Below are 24,442 nucleotides of genomic sequence, written 5' to 3' on the forward strand. Positions count from 1 at the left end.
GACGTGGCGCGGCGTCACGGCGCCACGGCTCAAACGGACGAACTTAAAAAAAAAGCAACTTGTAGGAAAGGTCTCTCCCAGTCCTTGAGCTGAAGGGATATGATCTTTGGCTATCAGGCTTTGGTAACAGAATGACAAGTGTGGCTCCGAAAAAAAACAAGCTGCAGACGACCCGACGGACGGCGGAACTCCTCGAAAATCATCGATAAATACCTGCAAAAGTTGTACAAAGTTACACCGTGACTGAAAGTATCTGCAGGTGAAACACAAATTCGGAGGCAAACAAACGACATTATGCAATTGTTCAACAGCAAAGGTACTTTTTTTTTTTTTTTTTTTTTGGTTTTGTTTTGTTTTTTTTTGTTTTCCAAAAGAGCGTCGTCTGTCCTCCGTGCGAGGCTCGGTTTGAAGAGCGCACTTTCTTTTGAGATATTTACACAGAAAGAATGAAGGAAACGTAGGCCGGACGGAGATAAAATGTATACTCAACCTCACACGTATAGCTTAGATTTGCCAGTACAAATGTAGAAATTTAGAGCACATTTACATTACAAAATTATTTTTGTACTCAGATGCAACAGACTTTGGTAAATAGTGTTTTGATTTGGTATGATCTCTTTACTAAATCCCTCCTCATTGTAACCAAGGTTTGGGCAATACTCTGGTTTGCGACGCCAGAATCTAAAATTCTTTGACACAGTTCATTGTATATTTGTACATAATTCTCAAGATATTCATCTTTTTTTTTTTTTTTCCCCGCATGTTTTTTTTGGTTTTCGCCAAGGTCATTTTACACAACTGTGGTAATCACACTGACAACACATAGTTTTTTTTGTTCTCCGACTCGTCGACCGCTCCGTCCACCGAAGCCCCCCCCCCCCCCCGGACGGAGCGGGAGGGTCTCCGTCGCTCCCTCCGCGGGGGGCGTCGTCCGGCTCGTGCTTTGGGAGAGGCTCTCCCCGCGTCCGGGGGGCTTCTACTTGGGGATCTCCTCCAGGGAGTCGGCGAGGGCGTCGGCGGGGCCGGCCGGGCCCAGCTCGGGCTGTTTCAAGCGCTTTATGGTGTTTTTCAAGGCCTGCCTCTTGTTGCAGAACCAAACACGAACCACCTCCCTGTCATAGTTCAGCTTCTCCGCTATCTCCGTCATCTCCTGCCCGGAAGGGTGCGTGTTTTTCTCAAAGTGGCTGTTGAGGATCTCGAGCGCCTGCGGGGTGAAAGAGGTCCTCCGCTTGCGCTTTTTCGAGGGTTCGCTGCCGATAAACTCAGTCAGGTTCTGCATGCCGGACCTGTGGCGGGCTTCAGCCTCTGCCATCCAGCGCTCCAGAACGGGCTTAATCTTCTGGGCGCTTTTAGGGGTGATGTCCAACTTCTCAAACCTGGCAGGATATAAAAGGCCAGGGTTCAGTTTGCCTGTCAGACTGCTACCTATAGTGTTCTCTTGGGCTTCCTGTGGTAGGAAAAAGTGGCTTCTCAGGATGGTGTGTCTGGGGAGAATTGAGAAAAAAGAATCTTACTCAGGCGCCCCGCCACAACACGGGACAAGCTCTCTGGGTCACGCTTCACTTGGAAAGTCCAATGTTAGTACCCGACTGTGGATAAACTGACTAGGAGGCCACTTACAATCGAGTCAGTGTTAATACACCGAGGCAAACTCTGGCATTTTTTTAAGCCGAACCTAATTTAGGTCACGCAGAGCGACCGGCATCGGAGTATGTTGAGTTGATCCGGCGTCGAGAGAATAGCTTCAGCCGACGGCCGAGCACCGGGAGGATGGCGGAGGTCCGCCAAACAACGCGGCTCGTACCAGGTATTTCACAAGCTGCTCCCTCAAAACCGGATCAGCAGGAACACAGTCTGATGGCAAAATAGGTTCTTTAGTCGAACAATACCAGAGTTTTCTCCCTCAACACTTAGTACCAACGTGTCCAACGCTAACACCAGCGCGTGTCAACGGGCCGTTCATTCAGCGTTCTAGTCGAGTCGATGAGAACCAGACTCCTGAGACCGTTAGACGGTCGGGACGGTAAAGACGGTGTCTTCAGGTTTAACATTTGGCGGCGTTTTGGGACAGCTTTGGTGTGGCTGAGGCCGGGGTGAGGATCTGGAAGGGCCGGCGCCTCAGGGTGTTTCCCCGATGTGCCGAGCGGGTTGGGTGCCGCCGCAACATTGACTCGATTGTAAACGGGTGGTGGAGCACTAACGTTGGAGCGTCGCGGCGAAGCGTCGCCCCCCGACGCGGATCGGCCACCGGGACGGGCGGCCGCGCGCTGCCAGGGCCGCGGCTCTGTCCCGGCGCCGCCGATGCGTGACGGAGAGTCTGCCGTCGACTGCGAAGTCCAAACAAGCAAATAAAAAAAACAAAAAAAAGCACAGCGCACGCCTGATTCTTCATCTGAACAAAACACTTAAAAGACTTTCAACACTCAACAACATTTAAGCAGAGTATCGCTGTGGATTCCTTGAAAGGTCCTTTCTTCAAGTGATAAAGTTAGAAAACCACCAAGACAAGGCCTTAAATACGGCACTATTACTTATTCACACAAGAAGCTTGAATTATTGATGAAAATGTACATTTTTGACATTCCTTCTCCTTTTTCCCCTAATAACACATCTCTGTATATTTAATACAGCTGCATTTTCAGCCTCTAATCCAGAATGTTGCTGCACGTGGAGACTCAGAGGTGATTTGTTCTGACTTTTGAGCAGAACGTGCTCTCTCTGGATTCGACGGAACAACATTCAGTTATGAATGGAGGCTCTGACGGACCACGCTCACCATTTTTTGTAATTAATATTGAATTATTAATGTGATCATTATTTAGTGATGACAGGCCCTCACACGCGTTACCACGGACGCTGGGGGTAACAGCAGACGAGGTATTCAAGGTGTTTTCTATTTCCTAGTGGCTGTGTTCAGGTCACGGCTCCGTGTTCCTGACGGGAAGAATCAAACACATTTGTTGTTTTGTTCGTCGCTTTCTAGCAGATTTGAATTGTTTAAAATTGAGTTTAAAGTTAAAATCTCCAAAGACGCTGTTTTTTCTTCCTCTCCCAACTCGCAAACCATTTTTGTCCCAAAGGGCTCTCCCTACTTTCCTGGTGCGTCACGTGCACGTCGTGACCGCGTGTTAATTCAATCTGTCGATAAACGCTGGAAATGAGTTTGTGGCAGGACCTGGAGGTGCCGCGCGTCTCAGCCTCCGCCTTCAGTGGAGCGCGGCGGGCGGGAGGGCGGGGGTTTCCTCCCTAGGGAGGCAGACGACGGCAGAAGGCGCGGCTGGAGGTGGATGTCGCTGCGCGGATGATGCGCCCCGCGCTCGGCGCCTCTTCCCTCCCTGTTCCCCCACCTCGTTGGCGCCTCGCCCCAGGACGGCGGGCGCCATTATTTATAACCCTGTCAGCCTAAGCAGCGAGAGGAGGAGGCTTTGGTTCTACATTAGTAAATATGAGGAGTCGGCGGAGACAGGACATTTCATGGATCAACAGGAACCAAAGATTTTAAAATGAGTTGGGGGCGGAGGGGGCGTTCGGCTGGTGCACCCCGCCACCGGTGCGTGACCACGGGGGGGGGGGGGGATGGCCTTGGACGCACCTCTGTGTGTTTACCCAAGTGCCTCGGCGTTCGCAAGGGAACCGCACATGGCAAAGGCGAAGCGGCTTCAGCCGCGTTTCACAGCTTTCCTGCACGTTTGGTGCAGCACAAACACAAGGAAACGTTTCCGACTCAAAGTAAAAAATTAAAGAGATTTTGACGTGAATATGTCGAACGTGTTTGAGTGCACACACACTGGATCGTCTGGGATTCACACAGAGATTTTCAGGGAGTGATAAAAAATCTAATTGCTCTGCGTAAATTAATATGAAATGTATTCATATATTGAGGTGCTACACTGTGCTGCAACAAACAAACCCCCGAATCAACCTGAGCCAAACTGTAATAATTCATTTTTATGAGGTTGTAAAACATTGTAAGATTAAGATTTTGTCTAAATACAGCGTTGAATTCAGTCAAATGTTCAACTGTCCCATCAGAAGACGAAGGAAAAATGTTAAACATGTTCTTAAAATTATTATTTCTTCCCCATTAGACTTATTAATAATTACTGAGTGATATGCATCATTTATTACTTTTTAAAATAAATAGAGGATATTACACATTATTGCTAAATATATATATATATATATATATATATATATATATATATATATATATATATATATATAAATAAAATATTCATAATGCCATATTAAATAATAATCACAGTAATAATGTAAACTATCAGTCCATTAGAACCTCCATGAATATTTTACATCTTATAACACGACAAATTTAAGGTAAAATTTCTCATATCTTTTTATTATCATTAACTCAGACAAAATTAAAGAATTTTGAGAGAACATATTGTTTGGAAGCCGCTGTGTTTGATTTCCTGTTTTCTTCCACAGAACTAGAAACCTGTTCCTGTTTTTACTTTTTATTCTCTTGTCATTTGTATGAAAAAGTTTTTAATTGTTATCTCCTCCATGTTTCCCTGGAAAAGAGATTCTTAATCTCAGTGGGAATCCTGGTTAAATAATGCAAATAATAACAAAAGTAAACACCTGACGATGTTTTAACCCTAATATGATACAATTCTACATGATACAAGCGCACTGAAAAATGATGAATCATAACCTCAAATGATCAGCGTACTCTGTTAAACATCAGTCAAATAAAAAAAAATGTCGCTGAGACAGAGCGACACAAGACGACCCGATGGAGGTCTGTGTCTGTGCCTGCGTCTGTCTGTAGTCTGGCCCCAGCCGAGGCCCCCGAGCCCCCCAGGCCCCCGACCTCCCTGATGTAAACTAAACTCTAGCATGTGCAGTTGGGCCTCCTCCTTCAAGCTCCGGCGGACGGCTGTCATGTCCGATGTCATGCCAACAAAGAAAAGATTGTCTTAACGCCGGGGAAACAACCGGCAAAGTGTTTATTTTTTTTGAAGCTAATGGCTTTTAATGTATGTTATAAATATTTGAATCATGCATGGCCCTAAATATTTGATGGCTGATTTCTAAGACTCTAAACATTAGCCGGAGCGGGCGGCGTCTCATAAGAGCCGAGCCGCTTCACTTTTTATCGGCTGTTTGATGTTGATGCGATGAAATTTTTAAAAGTGCGCGGCGGCGTCGTGTCGTACGCCGAGCGGACGATCGGCAACTCGCCGGCTTTTCGGGGACGGAATAAAATGATAAGAGGGACGAGGAGGAAGGTCTGTTCTCTTTTTGGTCTGAATAAACACGTGGATAGGGGGGAAGAGGGAGGGGGATGCACATCGCGGTCACGTAGTGTCATGTGATGGAACAAACACAGACATGACATTTCTAAGGTGCATGGGACTCCACTTTGGAAGAAACACATCAAACACTTTCTCTGTAGAATTGTCTTTGTGTGTATTTTCGTGTGGTTATCTGACGTTGGCACTAGGGTTCCGTTTGACCTTGTGTGACCTCTGAGGAGTCAGTGCGGCGCATTAACACTGATTGTCTGATGAATATATGATGCACCGTTTATGACAACGCTCTCGTTCTCAGGGGCGCGGCCGAACACGACGGCCTCAGAACCGGATCCCTCCCGTCAGCTCCTCTCCTGCTAAAGCAGCGCTCAGTAATTATTAAATGCCTTTAAGTGCTCGGTGTAATATTTGCGAATGTATTTTGCATAAGTAACATGTCTGCGCTGTCAGAGGACTCAGCTCAGACACGAGAGCTTCGTTTGTCAAAGGGATATTTAATTATGTATTTTAATATCTTAATAATGCGCGCTAAAACACCAAATTAAAAATAGATGGTGTTTAAAGATGGCGGGCGATTAAGAACACTCTCCTCGGGAGTCGCACTGGAGCGCCGCGCAGCGAGGCCGCCATCTCATTTGACGGAAATATTGATCATAACTGGTAGACCGTCGTTTCAATGATCAATACCCCATTACACCATCGCAGTGTTTGGATTCTACAATCTGTTAGGTGGCAAAAAAAAAAAAGTTATTTCTCTTTCTGTTCCATGTTTTTTATGTGAGTTTAAATTGTCAAATGTTCTCGTTGAAACAAATCAACGGCCTCCTAAACTAGAGTTTTAAATGGAATGCATTTTTTTTTCCAGCTGCACCGCTGATGTCTTATTAATTATGCAGCGAGTCCCAGCGCCGTCGGATGGATGAGCACGGCAAATTTTCAATCGATAACAATTAGGTTGATTTGTTAACCTGGTGGTTGTTAAAAAAATCCCTTTTTTAACAAATTCTATTTAAACTAAATGAAAGATATGGTGGGATGGGGAGCAGGGCGGGCGAGACAATCAGTCCAGGTTTGCACGGGTCACACTGGCCTGCATACAACCGGGATTGATAAGAACACGGGGATTAAGCGAAACTCCGAAAAAAACGCCATTTTAACTTTCTACTCTACCTCCCACCATCACTTAGTCGCAAGGTTTTTCCAAGTAAGTGTCTCAGATCTCCATGTTTTGGAGACTGAATTTAACATTTGACAATAAATGAAGTTTTTTTGGGCTGTTTATAACTTCATCACTTGATAGAAAGGAGTATCACAGAACAGCACGCGCTCCAAACCCAAACTCTGAGTCGAACAGAAAAGCTCCGTTCCAAAACACCAAACGCCGAATGTGAAAACAAAGCCACGAAGCAGAGGTTATAGACAAGACGTCTGGAGGACATTCAGTCCAATTACGACTTCATCTGCACAATAAACAACTGTTACGTTTGGGAACAGAACCTTTCATCCTTTCCACTTCCTCTGGGTTCAGTTCCTTACTCTTACCTGCAGATAGCGGACTGGCTGTAGGCCGGGCCCTCGGCGGCGCTCAGGGCCTGGCCCACCTGGGTCTGGGTCAGACCCAGGGACAGGCGGCGGATCTTAAAGGCTTTGGCGAACTCCCGGATCTCCTCCAGGTTGACGCCGTCCACCTCGCTGGGCGCCGTCTGGGGGTCTGCGGGGCGACGGAGAGGAAGAGCGACAACACACCCTCCGCTGTTACTTCAACAACCACAGGGGCAAGATGCCGGTGTTTGATACCGGGCTGATGTAGAGTGAAGGAAAGAAATCTGACACCGAGATCCTAGTGAGCATGTCAGATCCCAAAGGAAGGTCTGACTTCCTCTGTTGCATCCCTCAAACAGAGATTAAATGGATTCTATGATGACATGGTTACAGTACTTGAGGTTTGATATCTGCTGGATGGATGAGGCGCTGGATGGAGACGGATCACTTTTGGGGAAGACCGTGACCACTCTCTGTTGCTTTCTCTTTGTCTGACATGTGATCGACTGAACCGATCAGAAAACAGAAAGGAACTTAATGTGAGGATAAACAAAGGTGATTTAGTGCAACAAATATTCTGAAGGTTTTAGACGATTGCTTTTTTTTTTTTTAACATTATACTTGAATTTTTATGTGAATAGTTTTGAAGTAAATACATTTTTAGAGAAGCTTTTAATGCATTAACTTATCATCCTTAATGATGCTTTAGCCTTTTTCATTTTCACCAAACATTTTGTTCTAACGACCCAAAACAGTCCTCCAAGTCTGTTCTGTTCTGTGATAGTCGAAACCTGCTCTCGGTGTCGAACGATATTTAACAAGTTTAGGAATTATGTTGACAACTTTAAATGTTTTTACATTTAACCACACAAAGGCATATCTGCCGCGAACGGATGAACATGCCAATACAACCGCTCAATATCGTGCTCTCACTCTGATCGTCAACACAGGACTCCAGGAAATGCAGCAACAAGGACGTTGTGCTATTTTGGTGAATGCAACCTTTGTGGAATGAACTGCATATTAAAGACAGATTCTCATTCCTCCCACTCAAGGTAAGTTCAGAGTCTCGCGGAACTAGACTTTCACACACCACACCATTCGTAAACAAACCATCCCAAACAAAACATTACTTATGGGGAAAAGGCGCCGGCCGCATTTAAGTGGATTTGAAAGACTTCGCCGGAGTGTTTTGAAGAATTTCCCGGCTAATAAAAAGTGATTTCACATTGTACATCAATGTCAGGTGCGCTGGCATCCTGCTTACCAAAGCAAAGTTTGGGCTCCCTGAATTATTCATCCTGGTCATTATCAATGAATTATTAAAGGAATCCTCCAAGCGTATTTAAGCAAAAATCTATGGCTGCCATCTCCCGGAGCCTCATAAGTGACGTGCGGCGCGTGGCGTGCTCCAGATGTGTGAACGCTCCAGATGAGGGAGTGGATCTGAAAGGGAGAGATGAGCCGTAAACACAGCGTCCGGACCCAGAGGAGGCGCCACGCGGCCCCCGCTCCTGCCGACGCCTTTGTTACGACTAAACTCAGACGCTCCCAGATGTTTGCTCTGTATGCATCATGTTTCTCTTTTATCCATTATGTTTGTCACGCCTTTCTCTTAGATGTCTGGTTTTAAATATGCTTCATAAAATATATTATACAAATAAAACAAATAATGTACTGTACAAATAAACCAACAAACCAAGCCGATTGTTTAAAGTTGTAAAATGATCTGATGATAGTCTGGACTTTTGTCAGGTGACCCTGATTTTATTCTTTGTATAAATACTGTAAGTAGGCATCTATCTTTCTACGCATCCGTCCATCTATATAGCTATCTATCTATCTAATTCTGTAAAAGACAGATTGATACACAATCATTTTGTGCAGATAAAATAGTTTGTACTGAGTTTTCCTCTCTGGAATTAAATTCCCTGCCTTAAAATGAGTTTACTTTGGGTTGAGGAGGCGGGTTGACTCTGACAAATGAAATTTATCTGAATAAAATGCAGCTTTTAAAGCAACTGTTGCGCTGACAGGCTGTGGCCCAGTGATTTATAAGGCTGCGGCGGCAGACATTCATGTTCATTATACACACACAAAACACTCTGAGAGCATAATACACAAACAGACAAACAAACAGACAAACAAACAAACAAACAAACGACAGTGTCAGCAAACAGAGGATTCCATGCACAGAAGGGACTGAGTGTCACAAAGTCACCAGGATCTTCCATCGTTGATTACAAAAGTGAGGAATCGCAGTACAAGTCATTTCTTTGAATATCCTCGTTATCTAAATTATTTTTGCTGAATCTAATCGTTGCTAATCCAAAATAAGGTTGGTAATCTTCACTTGAAAATACACAAAACGTTCGCGACAATTATGAGACGTTGACGTTTTGCTGGAGTGACCTGATGCCACTTCTCAGTTACTGTGTTTACAATCATTTTATTTTAAAAAGTTTTCAATTAAGCAAATACCAAAGCGTATGTTGGATTAATTATCAGTTAAATACATAATTTACCAAAAAAGTATATGATTATGAAACAATATTCAAACATTATTATCTTTGAAAATATTTAAATGAATGGAACAGAATCTTCATTCTTCACGTACACACTGGAGGATAATTATTGTGTTATAAGATAATAATAACAATATGATATATACAATGTATTTATCGTATCATTGTCAACAATAAAAGTTAGATTCATATCTTTTGAGCTATTCAAAGTGTTTCGTGTGTGTGTGTGTGTGTGTGTTTCTGTGTGTGTGTGCGTGTACTTACTGCTGACCAGCTGGCCCACGCTCAGAGCGGAGGAAGAGGAGGTTGATGAAGATGAGGAGGAGGCGGGATGAAGAGGACTCTGTCTGTGCGCCATGTGCAACAGGCCGGACTGCGACGACACCGGGCCCTGAGGCTGGGGCTGCGGCAGCTGCAGGCACGCACACGCACGCACGCACGCACGCACGCACGCACACACGCACACACACACACACACACACACACACACACACACACACACACACACACACACACACACACACACACACACACACACACACACACACACAGGCAAGGACATAGACACACACACACACATACACAGGCAAGGACATAGACACACGCACACACACACAGGCAAGGACATAAGGCGCACAGGTACACAGATACAGACAGACAAACACAGAGAAACAAACAGGATCATTAAAGGAGGAAAACAAACACCTCTTCTTCCAAACTAAACAGGAAGAATCCTTCAAGTCCGTCGCCTCATTACGATACAACAATCCTTCTGTTCATTCAGAGCAATTGCATTAGACGCTCCTCAGCAAACATAATTAGATTAATGCCACAACTCAGCAGGAACACATGCTAATTGCCGGCTGACATATTTGGACGGGCAGCGGTCAATAATCTGAAGGATAAACTCTGCACCAGTTCGTCACCGCGGAAAAAACTTTTCACGGTGACGGAAGGACGAACAATGGAATGTTGTTTTTTTCTTTCGCAGAACAAACACGATTATGCATTCACAAAATGCATAATCAAAAGGATAAGTCGCTCAGCGATTGCAAGCGCTCCTTTAATGGCGTGCTGGGGAAGCTTTTTCCTGTTTAAGGACAGATTAATAACAACAAACACCACAGCAGGCCACACACTGCTATAAACTGACTGTTAATTAGACATAAACACAGATTCTACATCTCATCTCATCCGTCGTTTTCTATCTGTTTTTTCCATCATTGTATTTATCTTTACATCTGAATTTCCCTCCAGGGATTAATAAAGTGTTATCCTATCTTTCTTATCTTCTCCTATCTTAGCCATGGCCAATTGGGTCATTTCAAAAAACTCCCAGCGGACCGTGGTATGGTGATGGGAGGGCCGTAACAGGCCCGCGGGCCGGAGGTTTCCCATCCCTGCAGTGAAACAATGGCGGGGTGTGATGACACTGCAGAGTCTTCAGCACCGCTAAGCTGGAACTATTAAAACTTTGGGCCTTTCAAAAACACTTCACAAACAGCGGAGGAGCTGTGTTTACATCCAGCTGGGTAAGGTTTAGGGAGGAAGTCAGGGTTTTATTCTGATTTATTCTTTTTCAAATTTCAACTCGTGGCAATTAGAGTTCCTTCTCCTGCCACCAGACATGTGAGGAAGGCGCTAATGGCAGGTGGAGTTACAGGAAACACGTGGACGCAGCAGCAGTCCGCGTATCAAACATAATTCATGATGCGTCAGCGGTGAGCGCTCCATGGTCGGAAAAAAAACCAAAACATAGATGTATTTTCATGTATTATGCACATTCGAATTGTTTTTACAAGATCAAGATGGTACATCTTCACTTCTAAAGCGATGGCTGCCTTCCACCCTTAAATATACTGTCTTCTCCTCCTCCGCTCCCCCGCTACTAATTATTTTGGTTGTGTTGTGTGCATGTGTTTGTTTGGGTGGAGGAGCTCTGACAGCGCCGCTGACAGGCTGCAGGAATTATCTGGCTTCACTGGAAATGCGCCGCGCAGCCCGCGCTGACAACCGTGAATTACGCCGGTGGAACAATGTGTACATGCGGCAGTGGAGGCGCAACAAAAACATAAACATTATTACAAATGCATTAATTCATTGGAGAGTGTGATCTGCCACAGAGGGAAGCGACAATTAGACGTCCATCTGCCGCGACTTCATCCATTTAGAGTGTAGCGCCGCTCGCCATGAACCCGCACCCTGTAATCTGCCGCTGACATCATCATTACCGAGTCAATAATATTTCAAACATGATTCTGGCGTGTCATGATTAGTGTGTGGAGTCTAGAGTCCAGGAACAATCGTGCTCTCCATATCTCCATCAAGTCGTTTAGCAGCGGCTTTTATCCCAAGAAACAAAAACTAAATGGAATTGTCGGTGGTGACATCACCGTCTTTTCCTGCATTTTAATCAGGACGAGCAGCGTTGGCTTGTTCTCGTTTCAGGGTGAGGCGAGGCTTTGGATTCTAATTACAGGAAATATGAGCAAATTGTATTTGAATGAGACAAACGGACGGAGGGGGGGTTGGAAAGCGGAGGAAACCCTACGAGACACGGCAACTGAACCTTCTGCAGTGTTTAACATGCGAGTACGAGTCCCCGTCGGCCTTTTAAATGTCTGATCAGAGCGAGAGGCCAGGAGAGGACCGAGGGGGGCCTGTGTGTGGAAAGAAGGGAGGAGAGGGAGGGATGGAGAGAGGGGGAGAGCAGAGGACAGAGGAACAGAGGGAGGAATGCAGAGGAGGAGGAGAGGAGGAAGGGTGGAGGAGTGCTTGGAGGTGGAGGTGGACTTTTAGCGTTGCTGTTTATTAAGATCATTCTGTTGCGCTTTTAGTGTGGAGGGAACAGTTCTTTGTTCATCAGCGTGAATCTACCTGTGTGTGTGTGTGTGTGTGTGTGTGTGTGCATGTGTGTGTGTGTGTGTGTGTGTGTGTGTGTGTGTGTGTGTGTGTGTAGAGTATGTGTGTATACTGCACAACAGGTTTGTGTGTTTATGTGACAGCAGTACGTGCAGATAATGTGTGCAGCCTGCGTGTGTGTACTCTATGTGTGTGTATAGAACAGAACAAAATAGAATTAAACTTTATTCTGAGAGGAGCTTCCAGATGTAGTTGCCAGTTTGTGGTTTTTGCTTTTGTTGTTGCTCCAAACCTGTTGAGGAACGTCTTTGGGTTTTAAAGGTAAAAAGAAGAGCTCAACCTTCACCCTGTGTCTCCAAGCAATGATTCAAGGATCTGATGGAAGATATTTTAATTCAATCCTCCTTTCTCTTTTGTGCTCCTCAAACATTTTTTTGATGCCCTGTTGCTGTTTATCAAGGATTTTACCTTTCAATTAAATTCAATTAAAAGATGGAGTGAGTGATTTTCCTCCTCTGTAACATCTCCCTTTCCAGCAAAATATCCCTGATGTTTTAGAGAGGGTCACACAGTGTGTACGGTGTGTGTGTGTGTGTGTGTGTGTGTGTGTGTGTGTGTTACCTGCTGTCCTGGTTTGATTGGCGACAGTGTGATTCCTTGCGTGTTGATGACGGGCAGGATCTGATTGCCGATCACCGTGGCGATGATCTGGCCTTGAGCGTTGGTCAGGAGCTGCGGCGTGATGGGCTGCACCTGCAGCGCCGCGTTGCCGCCACCGCTGCCCGGCTGGCTAGAGGGCGCTGCGGCGCCGGGCATCAGCGGGATCGTACCGATTATCTGCAGAGGGGGGTGGCGGGGAGATGAAATGAGCGTGGGGAGGGCACAGCGGGTGGGGGTTAGACTGGACCAGAAACGAATGAACATCAAAATATCTGTGAATGAATTCAAAATAACATAATGAAAAATGTGAATTTGAAAATTTAGCAATTTTTGAGAAACCTCATCAAAGTGTAAAAATGACACCGTTTGAACTTTAACTGTCCTGGAGATGGACATTCATTTCCAAAAGATCGTGATCAAATAAAATTAAATGCACGATCTGAAACACTGCGGAACGTTTCCCTTTAAAAACATGAAATATTTGTTCATATTAGACAACAGAAGGCCAACGGGGTGAACATAATTGATAAGATTACCTGAAATGAACAGAAATTTGTCACTTTGAAACAATATAAATAATTATTAAACAACCCAAAAAAATAAAAAATAAATAAAACTAACAAAGCACAATGTCAGAATAGAAATGCTTGGAGTGGTACAGTGATGCAGCTCTTAAGATGCTGATCTGCGCTGCTGTGAGACGCTGGTTTGTTTTGATGAAGCCAAAGAGCAAACTGTCTGCGCCATGACCCTGTCGCCTGACCGTGTGTGTGTGTGTGTGTGTGTGTGTGTGTGTGTGTGTGTGTGTGTGTGTGTGTGTGTGTCCAGGACAGAGACGGAGAGAGAGTCAAATAAGTAAGAAAAGAAAAGGAGAGAAAAGAGGAACAGATGTAATAAAAAGAACGATTGAAAAAATACACAGAAAATGAAAAAAAAAATATATATATATATATTATATAATATTATATATATATATATATACACTGTATATAAAGAAGAGTATGAAGGAAGGAGAGGAAATGAAGGAGGGGACAAAAGGAGCGAGAGACAGAGAATGCGGAAAATACAAGCAAGAAAAAACAGCGACAAAATGTATGAGAGAAAGAGAGAGGAAGAGAGAGAGAAAGAGAGAGAGAGAAAGGGAGAGAGAGAAAAAGATAGAGAGAGAGAGATAGAGAGAGAGAGGGAGAGAGAGGGAGAGAGAAAGGGAGAGAGAGAAAGACAGAGAGCAAGAGAGAGAGAAAGAGAGAGAGAGAAAGGGAGAGAGAGAAAGAGATAGAGAGAGAGAGATAGAGAGAGAGAGGGAGAGAGAGGGAGAGAGAAAGGGAGAGAGAGAAAGACAGAGAGCAAGAGAGAGAGAAAGTGAGAGAGAGAAAGGGAGAGAGAGAAAGAGATAGATAGAGAGAGATAGAGAGAGAGAGAGCATGCACTGGTGGCTGGTGACGCTCTATAACTGTGCCGTGAGTTGAAGTCAGAGCAAACTGCTGCGAGCACACTGCAAAGGTCAGCGCTGAATACCTGTGTGTGTGTGTGTGTGTGTGTGTGTGTGTGTGTGTGCGTGTGTGTGTGTGTGTGTGTGTGTGTGTGTGGGTGTGGGTGTGTGTGTGTGTGTGATGTGTGTGATGGTGCACACCACTGACTGTATTATCCATCACTGGGACAGGACAACATCAGCGTGTGTATGGGTGGAGGCTGTGTGTGTGTGTCTGCATATAAATATATATATATATGTGTGTGTGGGTGTGAGTCTGTGCGTGTGTGCGTGCGTGCGTGTGTGTGTGTATCAGGGTATTAGGGTGCGTGTGTGTGAGCTGAGAGGTTACCGTGGCGACTCAGACACACTCCCAGTCTCGCCTGTAGGACTGTCATGCAGCGATGCATACATGCAGATACATGCACGTACGCGCGCACACGTGCACTCGCGTGTCGCAGTTTAGGTGAGCGCTGACGACAGCACCTGACCTCATTCCTTCCAGGAGACTCCTCCTTACGGGCGGAACAGCATGTTACAAGGTGGGAATTTTAGGAAAAAGAATTTCCATTATTAAGTTACTCAGTCTATATGTAGGTACAGCCTTCAACGAAACCAAACAAAACACCTTCAACACACCATGCCATGACAGATGAAACTACTTTATACAGTCACACGGGAAAACGAGAAGGTATGCAGCACATTAACTACACCGTGGTGAACAGTCATCCCAATTCAGGCCAGAAATGATTTGAACTTCCCCCAAACCTCTGAAACACACAACGGATCAGAAACAAAAAGAAGCAGATGGAGAAAACGTGTTCAAGAAGTTTCCGCCGGAGCAGACAACCATGTTTACAGTACACACGGGGGGGGGGGGGGTTCGAGAGCTCCCTGCATCCGTGGTTCCACTTCCAGGGTCCCTGGGGTACTTGAGCACCACCCGCCCCGCCCCTCCCCTCCCTTCCCATCATGCTCTGCTCTGGTTCTGTAATCAGGGAGAGCAGATCAAAGGAGGGCGGCTGAGTGTCACTGCAGCGTTTTAGCTCCGCGAGCTGCCAGAGTGCGGCCAAGAGAGCTGCTTTAGGGGGGGACGTAGCGCCTCTTCACCATGATGAAGGTTAATGTCATCTGGAGACAGACTGCCCCCACCCCCACCCCCCTTCCAGGTCCTCATTACAACCAGAGAGAAGCTCCGGCTCGACAAGATGCCCGTCACTCTGAATCAGGTCGGGTCTCTCCCAGCACCTGGACCCAGAGCTTCACCAGGAGCCTGACGAATACATGTCACATCTCGGGAAAAGTGAGAAATGTCCAATAATGCAACAAAACCTTGCACATTGCACTGTTTATATATCAATAAATCAAAGGATAAAATAATCATCAACATATTGATGGAAATGGTGGATTCCCCCATCCGTTCCCTGCAGGGTGGAGGTAGGATGGAGGTAGGGTGGAGTGCATAAGAGTAGGAAGAATAGCGGTAGAACGGAGTAAATATAGAGTCGAGGAAAAATAGAGGGAGGTAGAGCAGGGATGGAGTACAGGGAGGTGGAGTACAGGTGGAGTAGAGGGAGCTAAACTAAAGGTAGAGTAGCACAGCGAGTGTGCTGGTATCCCTGTCTCTGGGTTCACTCGCGTCTTGGAGCTTTGTGAGGCCGTTATTTGGCGGAACCCTGGACGACGCACGTTTCACATTCTGTGTCGTTTACGATGCGTTACCGCGTCTACAGTGAATATCAAACACAAAGGCTGATCCTACAGAACGGTGGAAATAGACCACTCCCCGTTCAGGAGTCATGTCACTAATATCACAAACTCACTGCGAGGGAGTGTCACCAACATGGCACCCGTGACCTTGGCACCCGTGACCTTTGACCTTGCGTCCGACTTTCACCTTTTATACCAGACATCAGTTCAAACACAGAAGAAGAGATGAAAAACAACAACAGCTGCCTCCACATTTTCCTTCCCTTTTTCACAGTGTAATTATGGGATGCAGCACGAGCAGGCCTGTACCGCGTTTGCGGTGCGACCCGACAAAGTGGGGCCGGAAACGATGTGCGTTGAAAGAAAAAAGTGAATTCGGGGCATTTGAGCGGCCCCTCCATTGACACGTCTGTGTTCTCACGTGTCATTGACTCGGTCTCTGCAGCCTGTAGCGCCTCAGCTTTCTCAATGGATGTGACTCTATCGCTGGCCCGCCTCTCCCCCTCTGCCCCTCTCCCTCCCCCTCTTCCCTTTGACATAATAAGGAGGGATCAGTGGGAGAGAGGTGGGCCGGCGAGCTGTAATTCATCCCTGCCACGGCTCATTTGCTTACGCTGCCTCGCATTAGGGGAGAGATAATTTATCTCTCTCTCCGCGTCGCCCCGACACACTCCCCCGTAATGTTCTGCTGCCACTTAGCATATTTTATGACCCCCGTCTGACGCCCGTGTCTCCGGGGCCCGGTGCGATCTCGCTCTGCGTGCCACTGCGACGGGGAACTTGTTCCGCTCAATTATTCATCGTCATTGGACTAAGTGGTCGTTCTATAAGAATAATAGAAGAGCTGGCAGCTGACAGCTTGGCTCTCCTCCCCGTCCCGCGATGCACTGCTCCACGGCAGGAGTAGAGTCAGCTGTTTGAGGGCTGACGTGCAGGTGGACACTTTGCAGTAGATAATATCAAGAATTAGAGAGTACTTTATGACTATAAAGTACTATTATGATGACTTACCCAAGGGAATGACGCCAATTGTCAACGTTAGTTCTGTGTATGAAGACAAAGCACACTGCATTTGTGAATACTAGAACGCTGTTGAACTAGTTTGATTTGGTACTTTGGTACCACGGTACGAGTTCTGTGTATGTAGTGTTTGTTAACCTGATTGTGTACCTTTTTCTGCTGCAATAATTTCCAAGTGACATCTAATCTATTTTGAAAATTTGAACTACTTTAATCTAATCCTTAATGATTGTATCTAATCATCGCATATATTGATGATTAAAAATAATAACAGGGATTTTATAATACAATACAAAATAATCAAATCAAATGATCTTATTTAAGCCAAAACACTCTAACCTAATATGAAATAATATAATATAATGTAAAAACCATTTTATCTTATCTAATCTTGTCGAAAACAAATTGAATTGGACCAGATTGAAATATTGAGGACCAACAGGAGCATTTGGGTAATTCTTTCGTTTGAAACACGTCTTGTGTAAAAGGCTCTTTGTGTGTTTTCCACTGCAGGTGGAAGAGCCGTCACAAGCTCCTGCCTTCCCTCTCTCATCCCCGAAGAACTCATTAAGATTAGGCTGCTCTTGTTTCCACAGAAATGTCATCTCATCTCTCCAGCCAGGGCAATCTGTGACTTTAGCCATGGTCGCCAGCCAATATCTCTTCCCATTTTCTCCCCTTCGCTCTCCGTGCTTTGAATTGAGACCTGCGGGTGGAAAATGTTTGGACTTGCATCATTACAAGTCTATGAAACTCATCATAAAGTTGGGAGGTTTCATAGCTTCCAGGTCGTGAAGACTAAATGTTTATTGTATCACATTGAACTCAACCAAAAGACATTGATCTCCTCAAAGTTATTTAAGAGAGTTTTCTTATTCTCAAACATGGGAACGTTAAGACAAAATGTGTTCATTTTGCCGCCGCAGTGTCAAAAACAATGATCTTGTGTCGCAATGTGTTCCTCTGTTCAAATAATATCACCGCTTTGGCAGATAACGTTTCTACTCAAAAAAATCTCACAGAATTGGGATCATATCCACTCTTCCAGGCACATTTCCTGAACCATTAAAACTTACCTCAAATAATCTTCCAGTGCGATGACATCAAACTGGCCCTGACTCTATATTTTTGGAAGTCGTGGCTGAGTGATGGCGTCAAAATCTTTTCAATTGATCCATTATTGAGAGAATAGCTTCCGCCGAGCGCTGTGCACCGAGCTGCAACACGGAGAACAATGGGGCAACCGGCACCACGTTCTTCGGCGACACATTTGCCCCACTGTGGCGTTACGGGGCGTCAGCGGATCCATTTAAAATGTTCTGATGCCAATCACCGGGATTGACTCCCAGATCTTAGCTGCTAACCATCTTTGTGTGCAAACTGAGGGGCCTTGGCCCCGGCCCCCCGGCACAGACTCAAGCTGGGTTTTCCGATAGACGGCACAAAGATGGGGGTCAAACAGAGCTGGGATTTCCCTGCTTAACCCTCTCAAACAGACACAGACAGACAGACAGACAGACAGACAGACAGACAGACAGACAAACAGACAAACAGACAAACAGGCAGACAGGCAGACAGGCAGAAAGACAGAATGGAGGATCCCCATAAAAAGATTACAGATGTATAAAAGCAGAAAACGCTTCAGGAGCCGGAGCGACTAACAGCTTTTATGCACAGGCTTAATCACAGCCGTGGAGGCCGCCAGCATAAAAGACTCTCATTGATTCTCCTTGGCGATCACAAAGACGGGGGGGCCAATATAATTAAGGTTTAAATGTTGCAGACTTGAAAACAAATTGAACTTTGTCCAAAAAAAAAAAGGGAAAAAAAGAACGCAGCACCTTTTCAAGGTCCCCGCGGCGATCTTTTTGTCAAAGACTGTGTTCAGAGGAAACACTATGAGGTGAAACGGCAAGGTCCAACTGCATTTCAAATTCAAGGATGGTTGAGTCATATTTTATTGTAAATCTGACTATCCGGCGCAGACTATATTCACTTCCCAAATTGCCGATATTCAACATTCTCTCGAATTTGTAACAGTTTTTCTTCTGCTCCTCTCTTCAATTAAGTGCAGAGCAAAGTTGGGTGAAGCTGTTCTTTTGTTTTGCTGTTTCGAGGATTGTTCCGCATGCGCAAGTTTCTCCTCTTCGGTGTGGAGCCTCTGAGCTCGTCGGTCCTCCGAGGAAGGAACATAAACAAAGACCAAGTGACGCCAACATGCGTTTCAAAAATGCGTGTGGATTAAATGTCAGAGTGTGTGAGAATGGAGAACACCACACATCATCTTCTTGCTCTTGTTCTTCATTGGACCAGACTTTGGTAACGGCTGTTCTTTTGTTTTGCTGTTGAGATTTTGACGCCTGCACCAGTCCTTCGGCGTCTCCGAGCCCGTGTTTGCTGGTCGGCTCTGTATTAGCCCGTATAATCTCTCCAAGCGCCGTGAGATGAGAGCGGTGCACGTTACAGTGGCCTCCCTCTGAATAATGCCGTGCGGTAATGAGGCTGTGGCCCGGGGCTCGGACTGTCTCGGTGACCTGGTTATGTCAGGCTGCGTCAGCGGCCGAGGCGCTGCAGAGGCACGGAGCATCCCATCAAATCCATATCCATGGTGATCTATCCCCGGCGCTCCCCAGCCCCCCGGCACTCGTGGAAGTCCATACTGTCTCATTAGCGGCGTTTAGCATCAAGGGTTCGTCCCGCGCTTGTACAGCACGGGGCCTCGGAACGTCGCCGGGCCTGGTGCTGACCTGAGCCACAGCGGGAGGGTGGGCCCTGTGCACCACCTGTGAGCCAGATGGAGCTTTTTGAAGTCTTTCAAATGCTAATGCACAGGTCATCCTTGTGCAGTGAGAAAAGGTACAAAGGCACTTCATGTCGTACTATAGACTAGGTGTATCAAGGCACTCGATATGATTACTATTACTCTTAATATTTTAAGTACATATCAGAGCAAGTACTTATATACTTTCACGTAGAGTTAAGTATAAATGGCGACGGGGTTATTCCCCTTTTGCGAGAGCAATTTTGTGTCAGGACATTTGTACTTTTACATAAGTAAAAGGTCTGAGTATTCCTTTCTCCGTGAGGAAGCGCTTGTGCCGTCGTGTCTTAGAGGTTGCCGTGTTGAGTGTTAGGTGGTTAACCAGGGGTTAAGCAAAGTAGCAGCGAGTGGAGTGAAAGGCCACGTTGCCTGTGCAGTTGTTCCCTTAATATGTGTTGTGTGCACCTGAGATAAGATGATTCATTAGATAGGAACGCCGCATGACAAGCGCCATCGTTCAAGCCTTCGGCGACCGATGGAACAATCCTGCAGCCACCCTGTAAATATGACAAGGTCAGCGTTTTGCTGCGACGGGCGCATGCGGATAAGGGAACGAGAGAGAGAGAGAGAGAGAGAGGGAGAGAGAGAGAGAGAGAGAGAGAGAGAGAAATGGCGACAGATAAACAACATAGCAACACAAACACAGAAATAGTTTTTCTGAATAAAAGAGAAATTCCACAGTGATGAGGTTTGGAACGCTGCTTCCAAATGCAACATGGGACCGCACCGCACAACCACGGTGATGGATCACACTCTGGGTCAGCAATGTGACGGAAAAAAAAAGATTCTGGGGGACTGTAACGTCATTAAATCTGTGCCATTTTTCACAACTCAGGTATACTTTATAAAAACCCCTTAAACAAAATTCAAGACTGATTTTTGGACCTTATGTCTCTGAGTATCAGGTTCAGTGGTCGGCTTAACATCTTAAATGTTCACTGTGATGCAGAACAACTTGACTCATTTTGGCAAAAATAACAATATTGATAAACACTGTTGAAATTGAGACATCAAAGTAAATGAGCACAGGGGGCGCAGGGGGCGGTAGCTCAGGAGGTAGAGCTGGTGGTCTAGTAATCTAAAGGTTGCTGGTTGGATCCCAGGCTCTTCCTGCTAGCATGCTGTAGTGTCCTTGAGCAAGACACTTAACCCCTCATTGCTCCTGATGGCTGCGTCCGTCGGTGTTTGAACAATTGTAAGTCGCTTTGGATAAAAGCGTCTGATCAATGACTAAATGTAAATGTAAATGTAAATAAATGAAGTAAATAAATTCTAAGTTAAGACTATTCAATGACTGATATTTGATATGATATTTGAACACTTTTTTTTTCAAGGACCTGCAGACACCCTGTAGAAAGAATCTCTGTAATGAATTTAGATTTGTTCCTAATCAAACATTTTGAAAAAAAAAATCTCAAACAAAAGGGATAGTTTTGCAGAGCTACATCAGTGATAATGTGAGGAATTACACAAGTAATTACTAATTACATTACACCTCACGCAGCGGGAGCACTTGCTCACCTGTCCCTGTGCGTTGGTGACCAGTTGTCCTGTCGCCCCCTGCAGGTTGGACAGGGTGTTGCCGAACACCTGCGACCCGGTGATGGAGCCCATCGCTGCTGCCGCCGCCACCGCTGCCTGGCTGGCCAGAGGGTTCAGCTGGTCGGGAAAGAAATAGAAAATAAAAAAATCAATCAGGGACGTAGAGCTACTGCTAATAATACGATACAGTTCCAAAACCACTGACACCACTGATGGATCCAATACTTTAACTGACATCGTTTCTAGACTGAGGCCGTCATCTTGAGGTCAACAGCCTATGATAATTAGATTAAATTTAATTTGTGTCTACATGCTACTGCGTCTTAAAAAGCAGAAAATCAAAAAATCATGGCTTCTATTTTATATCTGACATGTTTCATAAGACTATTTATTATTTCTGTTCATTGGATTTTTCTGTTTGTGATGCACTAGTTCTTCCAGTTAGGGCCACACAAAAAATATATATTGTCACGTGATAAAGATCACGAGTAAAAACTCAGAAATCAAATCTCAGAAGTCAAAGTCCTAATCCTCTTCTGTATTCCTGGTATCTGATACCAGTATGAGTTTGGTGCAGCTCTAATTAATACTCCTAATGAATGTCCCAGCTGACAGTGGTCAGAAGTTCTCAACACAGCAATGGGCACAGCGCTGATTGGGAGCATTGTGGCAGATAGTTGACATAAGAGGTCAGTGTGGGGGCCCTGAGAGGACTGAGCTCCAGTGCTTTGTTACCGGCGGGCGGAGGCGGCCAACCGCGGTGGGTTTGTATAGTCGGCCAACGAGGACTGTGCAGTCCATCATCCAGGTCCCAGAGGTCTTTCCTAGGGAACCCAGTGGGAGGCCGCAGGGCAGGGAGGTGGTGCGAGAAGGGGCTGGGGGAGGTGGCGAGGGTCTGAATAAGTGTTCATTTTACTGCTCTAAGTGCTCGCTCCGGCCCCCGGGGCTCCCCACGGGCTGAATGGAGGCTGTCTGCCAGGCACCGCGGCCCCACACCATCCAGCCCTCACAATGGAGGAAAGCGACGCGGCCATGCATCACTGTACCTCCAACTGCCCCAGTACGCCTGCTCTTACAATTGCCCCGGTGTCATAATGCACTGCCGCGGTGTTACTTTTGAGAGAGAGCGGAGGTTTAAAAATGACCGTCTTTACCCCCCGCTGTAATGGTCCATCTGGTGTGGCCTGCGGGTTGCGGAGAGAGGCTTCCCGCGTCGACAGGGGCCCCGGCGGCCGCTCGGGACACCGAGATGACCGGTATAAATCATGCTAACCACTTATTAGGGGCTGCAAATGCACTGCTGATTTGGTTCTAGCGCAGAAGAGCAACATCTTATTAGGTTGAGTGAGTAGATGAAGGAGCAGACATGGCGAGGCATCCTTCGCATTACCCGGCGGTGGAGCAGGAGGAGGAAACAACGCCAATCAAAGCACAGTTTGAATCCAGGCGGGAGAAAAAAAAACAGATTCATACATTTAGAATACATTTCATATATATTTTTTTCAAACGGGATTGTTTTTAATGATTGTTTAGTTCTAAGCAAACCTTTTTTTCCAATTTCAATGTAAATCAATTTCAAATTTTCATTATAAATTAAGTTTTTATCTCTCTTCCTCCAACTGGCAGCAACACCTTTTCTTTGGCTCGCTTTCTCCCCTTTTTCCACCGCGCACGTTCTACGCTCCGTGGGGAATCCAGCTCAGTTCAGCAAGGATCATTTAGCCGCCGTCCATCTTTACCCCAGCACCATATATTATTACACTTTCTGAAATCAAATGAAGAAAAAATGCCACGGAGCGATCAATACTTTTTCATTGACAGTAAAGGTTAAGCACATTAAGAATGACACTGCATTTGTCTTATGAAATCATATTTCATGTTGGTGGCCTCAAATTGGCCGTGATTGATATTGCGTCCTCGCGTCTGAAAGTCATCCAGTTTTTTTCCCGATAATCACAAGATTGTCTTTTATGTGCTGCGTCTTCGCCCTTCCAAGAAACTTAAATCTCAGATGTTGAATAGGGAACAAAGGAACAAGGTTATAGAACCTCATTCTGACTGCAACTTGGACTTGGTTACTGGTTAACATTTGAAAACAAGTTAAATCTATCTATCTATCTATCTATCTATCTATCAGTGTTTTACAAGGCAAAGCAGATCAGTGACAGTGTGTTTTTCCATGTATTTATGACTTGGCATGCAGCCTCCTCCTCCAGAACATGTCACTCCACTGTCATGCTCGTGCCCTCAAGTCATCTTGTCAATGTAGGCTTTCACTTTCAGTAATATCAACTGACTTCTAACCTTCCAAACTAATTTTAGTCATTTCTGCGTGTGCCGGAGTTGATGTCAGAAATAATAAATAGCTTGTTTACTCTTGCGAAAACCCAGAAGCAGATCCATATTCTCCAAAACATGTGACGTGGGATCTAAACTGATGGTGACAAAAAGAGACCCCCAGAGACATGACGCCAAAACATAACACAAATAAATCAGACATTGTTGGCGACACTTTCATTAATAATTACAATCAGGATAACAAAACCAAGGAATGAGAGCGATCTGAAACCTGAGACTGACCAGTCGTCTTCGTGGAGACCACATTACGGTTCCTTTGTCACTGGAGCCCCTAGGTGTGGTTAAAGGAAGCTTATCCTGGATAAAATCTCCAGGATACAGAACCTATGGTTTGGAATGGAAGGGCGGGAGAGGATTGGTCGGTGATAATAGTCAGGGATTGCAGGAGACACTCTTTTGCTGATGTCTTTCAGTGGATTTTCCTTTTGCCGACGTTCAGTTGAGGGATTTGCCACGTCTTCCGTTTTAAAATACTGCTCTTAAACAATTTGCCGTGTCAGCGTCAGAGGATGTACTGATTTGCAAATGGAAACCTCCGGCGCGATGTTGCGTAAAGACCCTGCTATGCGTGGTATTACAGCCCCGGCAGCTGTATTACGGCGCGTGGAGGCGCGGAGAAAGCAAACAAGGCCACATGGTGAGTTAAGGAGAAGGT

The 24,442-nt window shown here is 45.6% G+C and overlaps 1 protein-coding gene across 1 annotated transcript in view; it reads right to left on the reverse strand.

The window, feature by feature from the left end:
• Positions 1-976: 976 nt before the first annotated feature.
• pou6f2 (POU class 6 homeobox 2) overlaps positions 977-24,442 on the reverse strand; it is a gene marked incomplete at both ends in the record, with an annotated part of 96,061 nt that continues 72,595 nt past the window's right edge. Inside the window, 5 exons of the mRNA XM_080020486.1 lie at positions 977-1,484; positions 6,819-6,987; positions 9,608-9,755; positions 12,827-13,042; positions 21,409-21,546. Of these exons, the coding sequence (XP_079876612.1) occupies positions 977-1,484; positions 6,819-6,987; positions 9,608-9,755; positions 12,827-13,042; positions 21,409-21,546 (1,179 nt within the window). The remainder of the gene's footprint in view (positions 1,485-6,818; positions 6,988-9,607; positions 9,756-12,826; positions 13,043-21,408; positions 21,547-24,442) is intronic.

Source organism: Zeus faber, assembly GCF_960531495.2.
Source record: "Zeus faber genome assembly, chromosome: 19".
Lineage (NCBI taxonomy): Eukaryota > Metazoa > Chordata > Actinopteri > Zeiformes > Zeidae > Zeus > Zeus faber.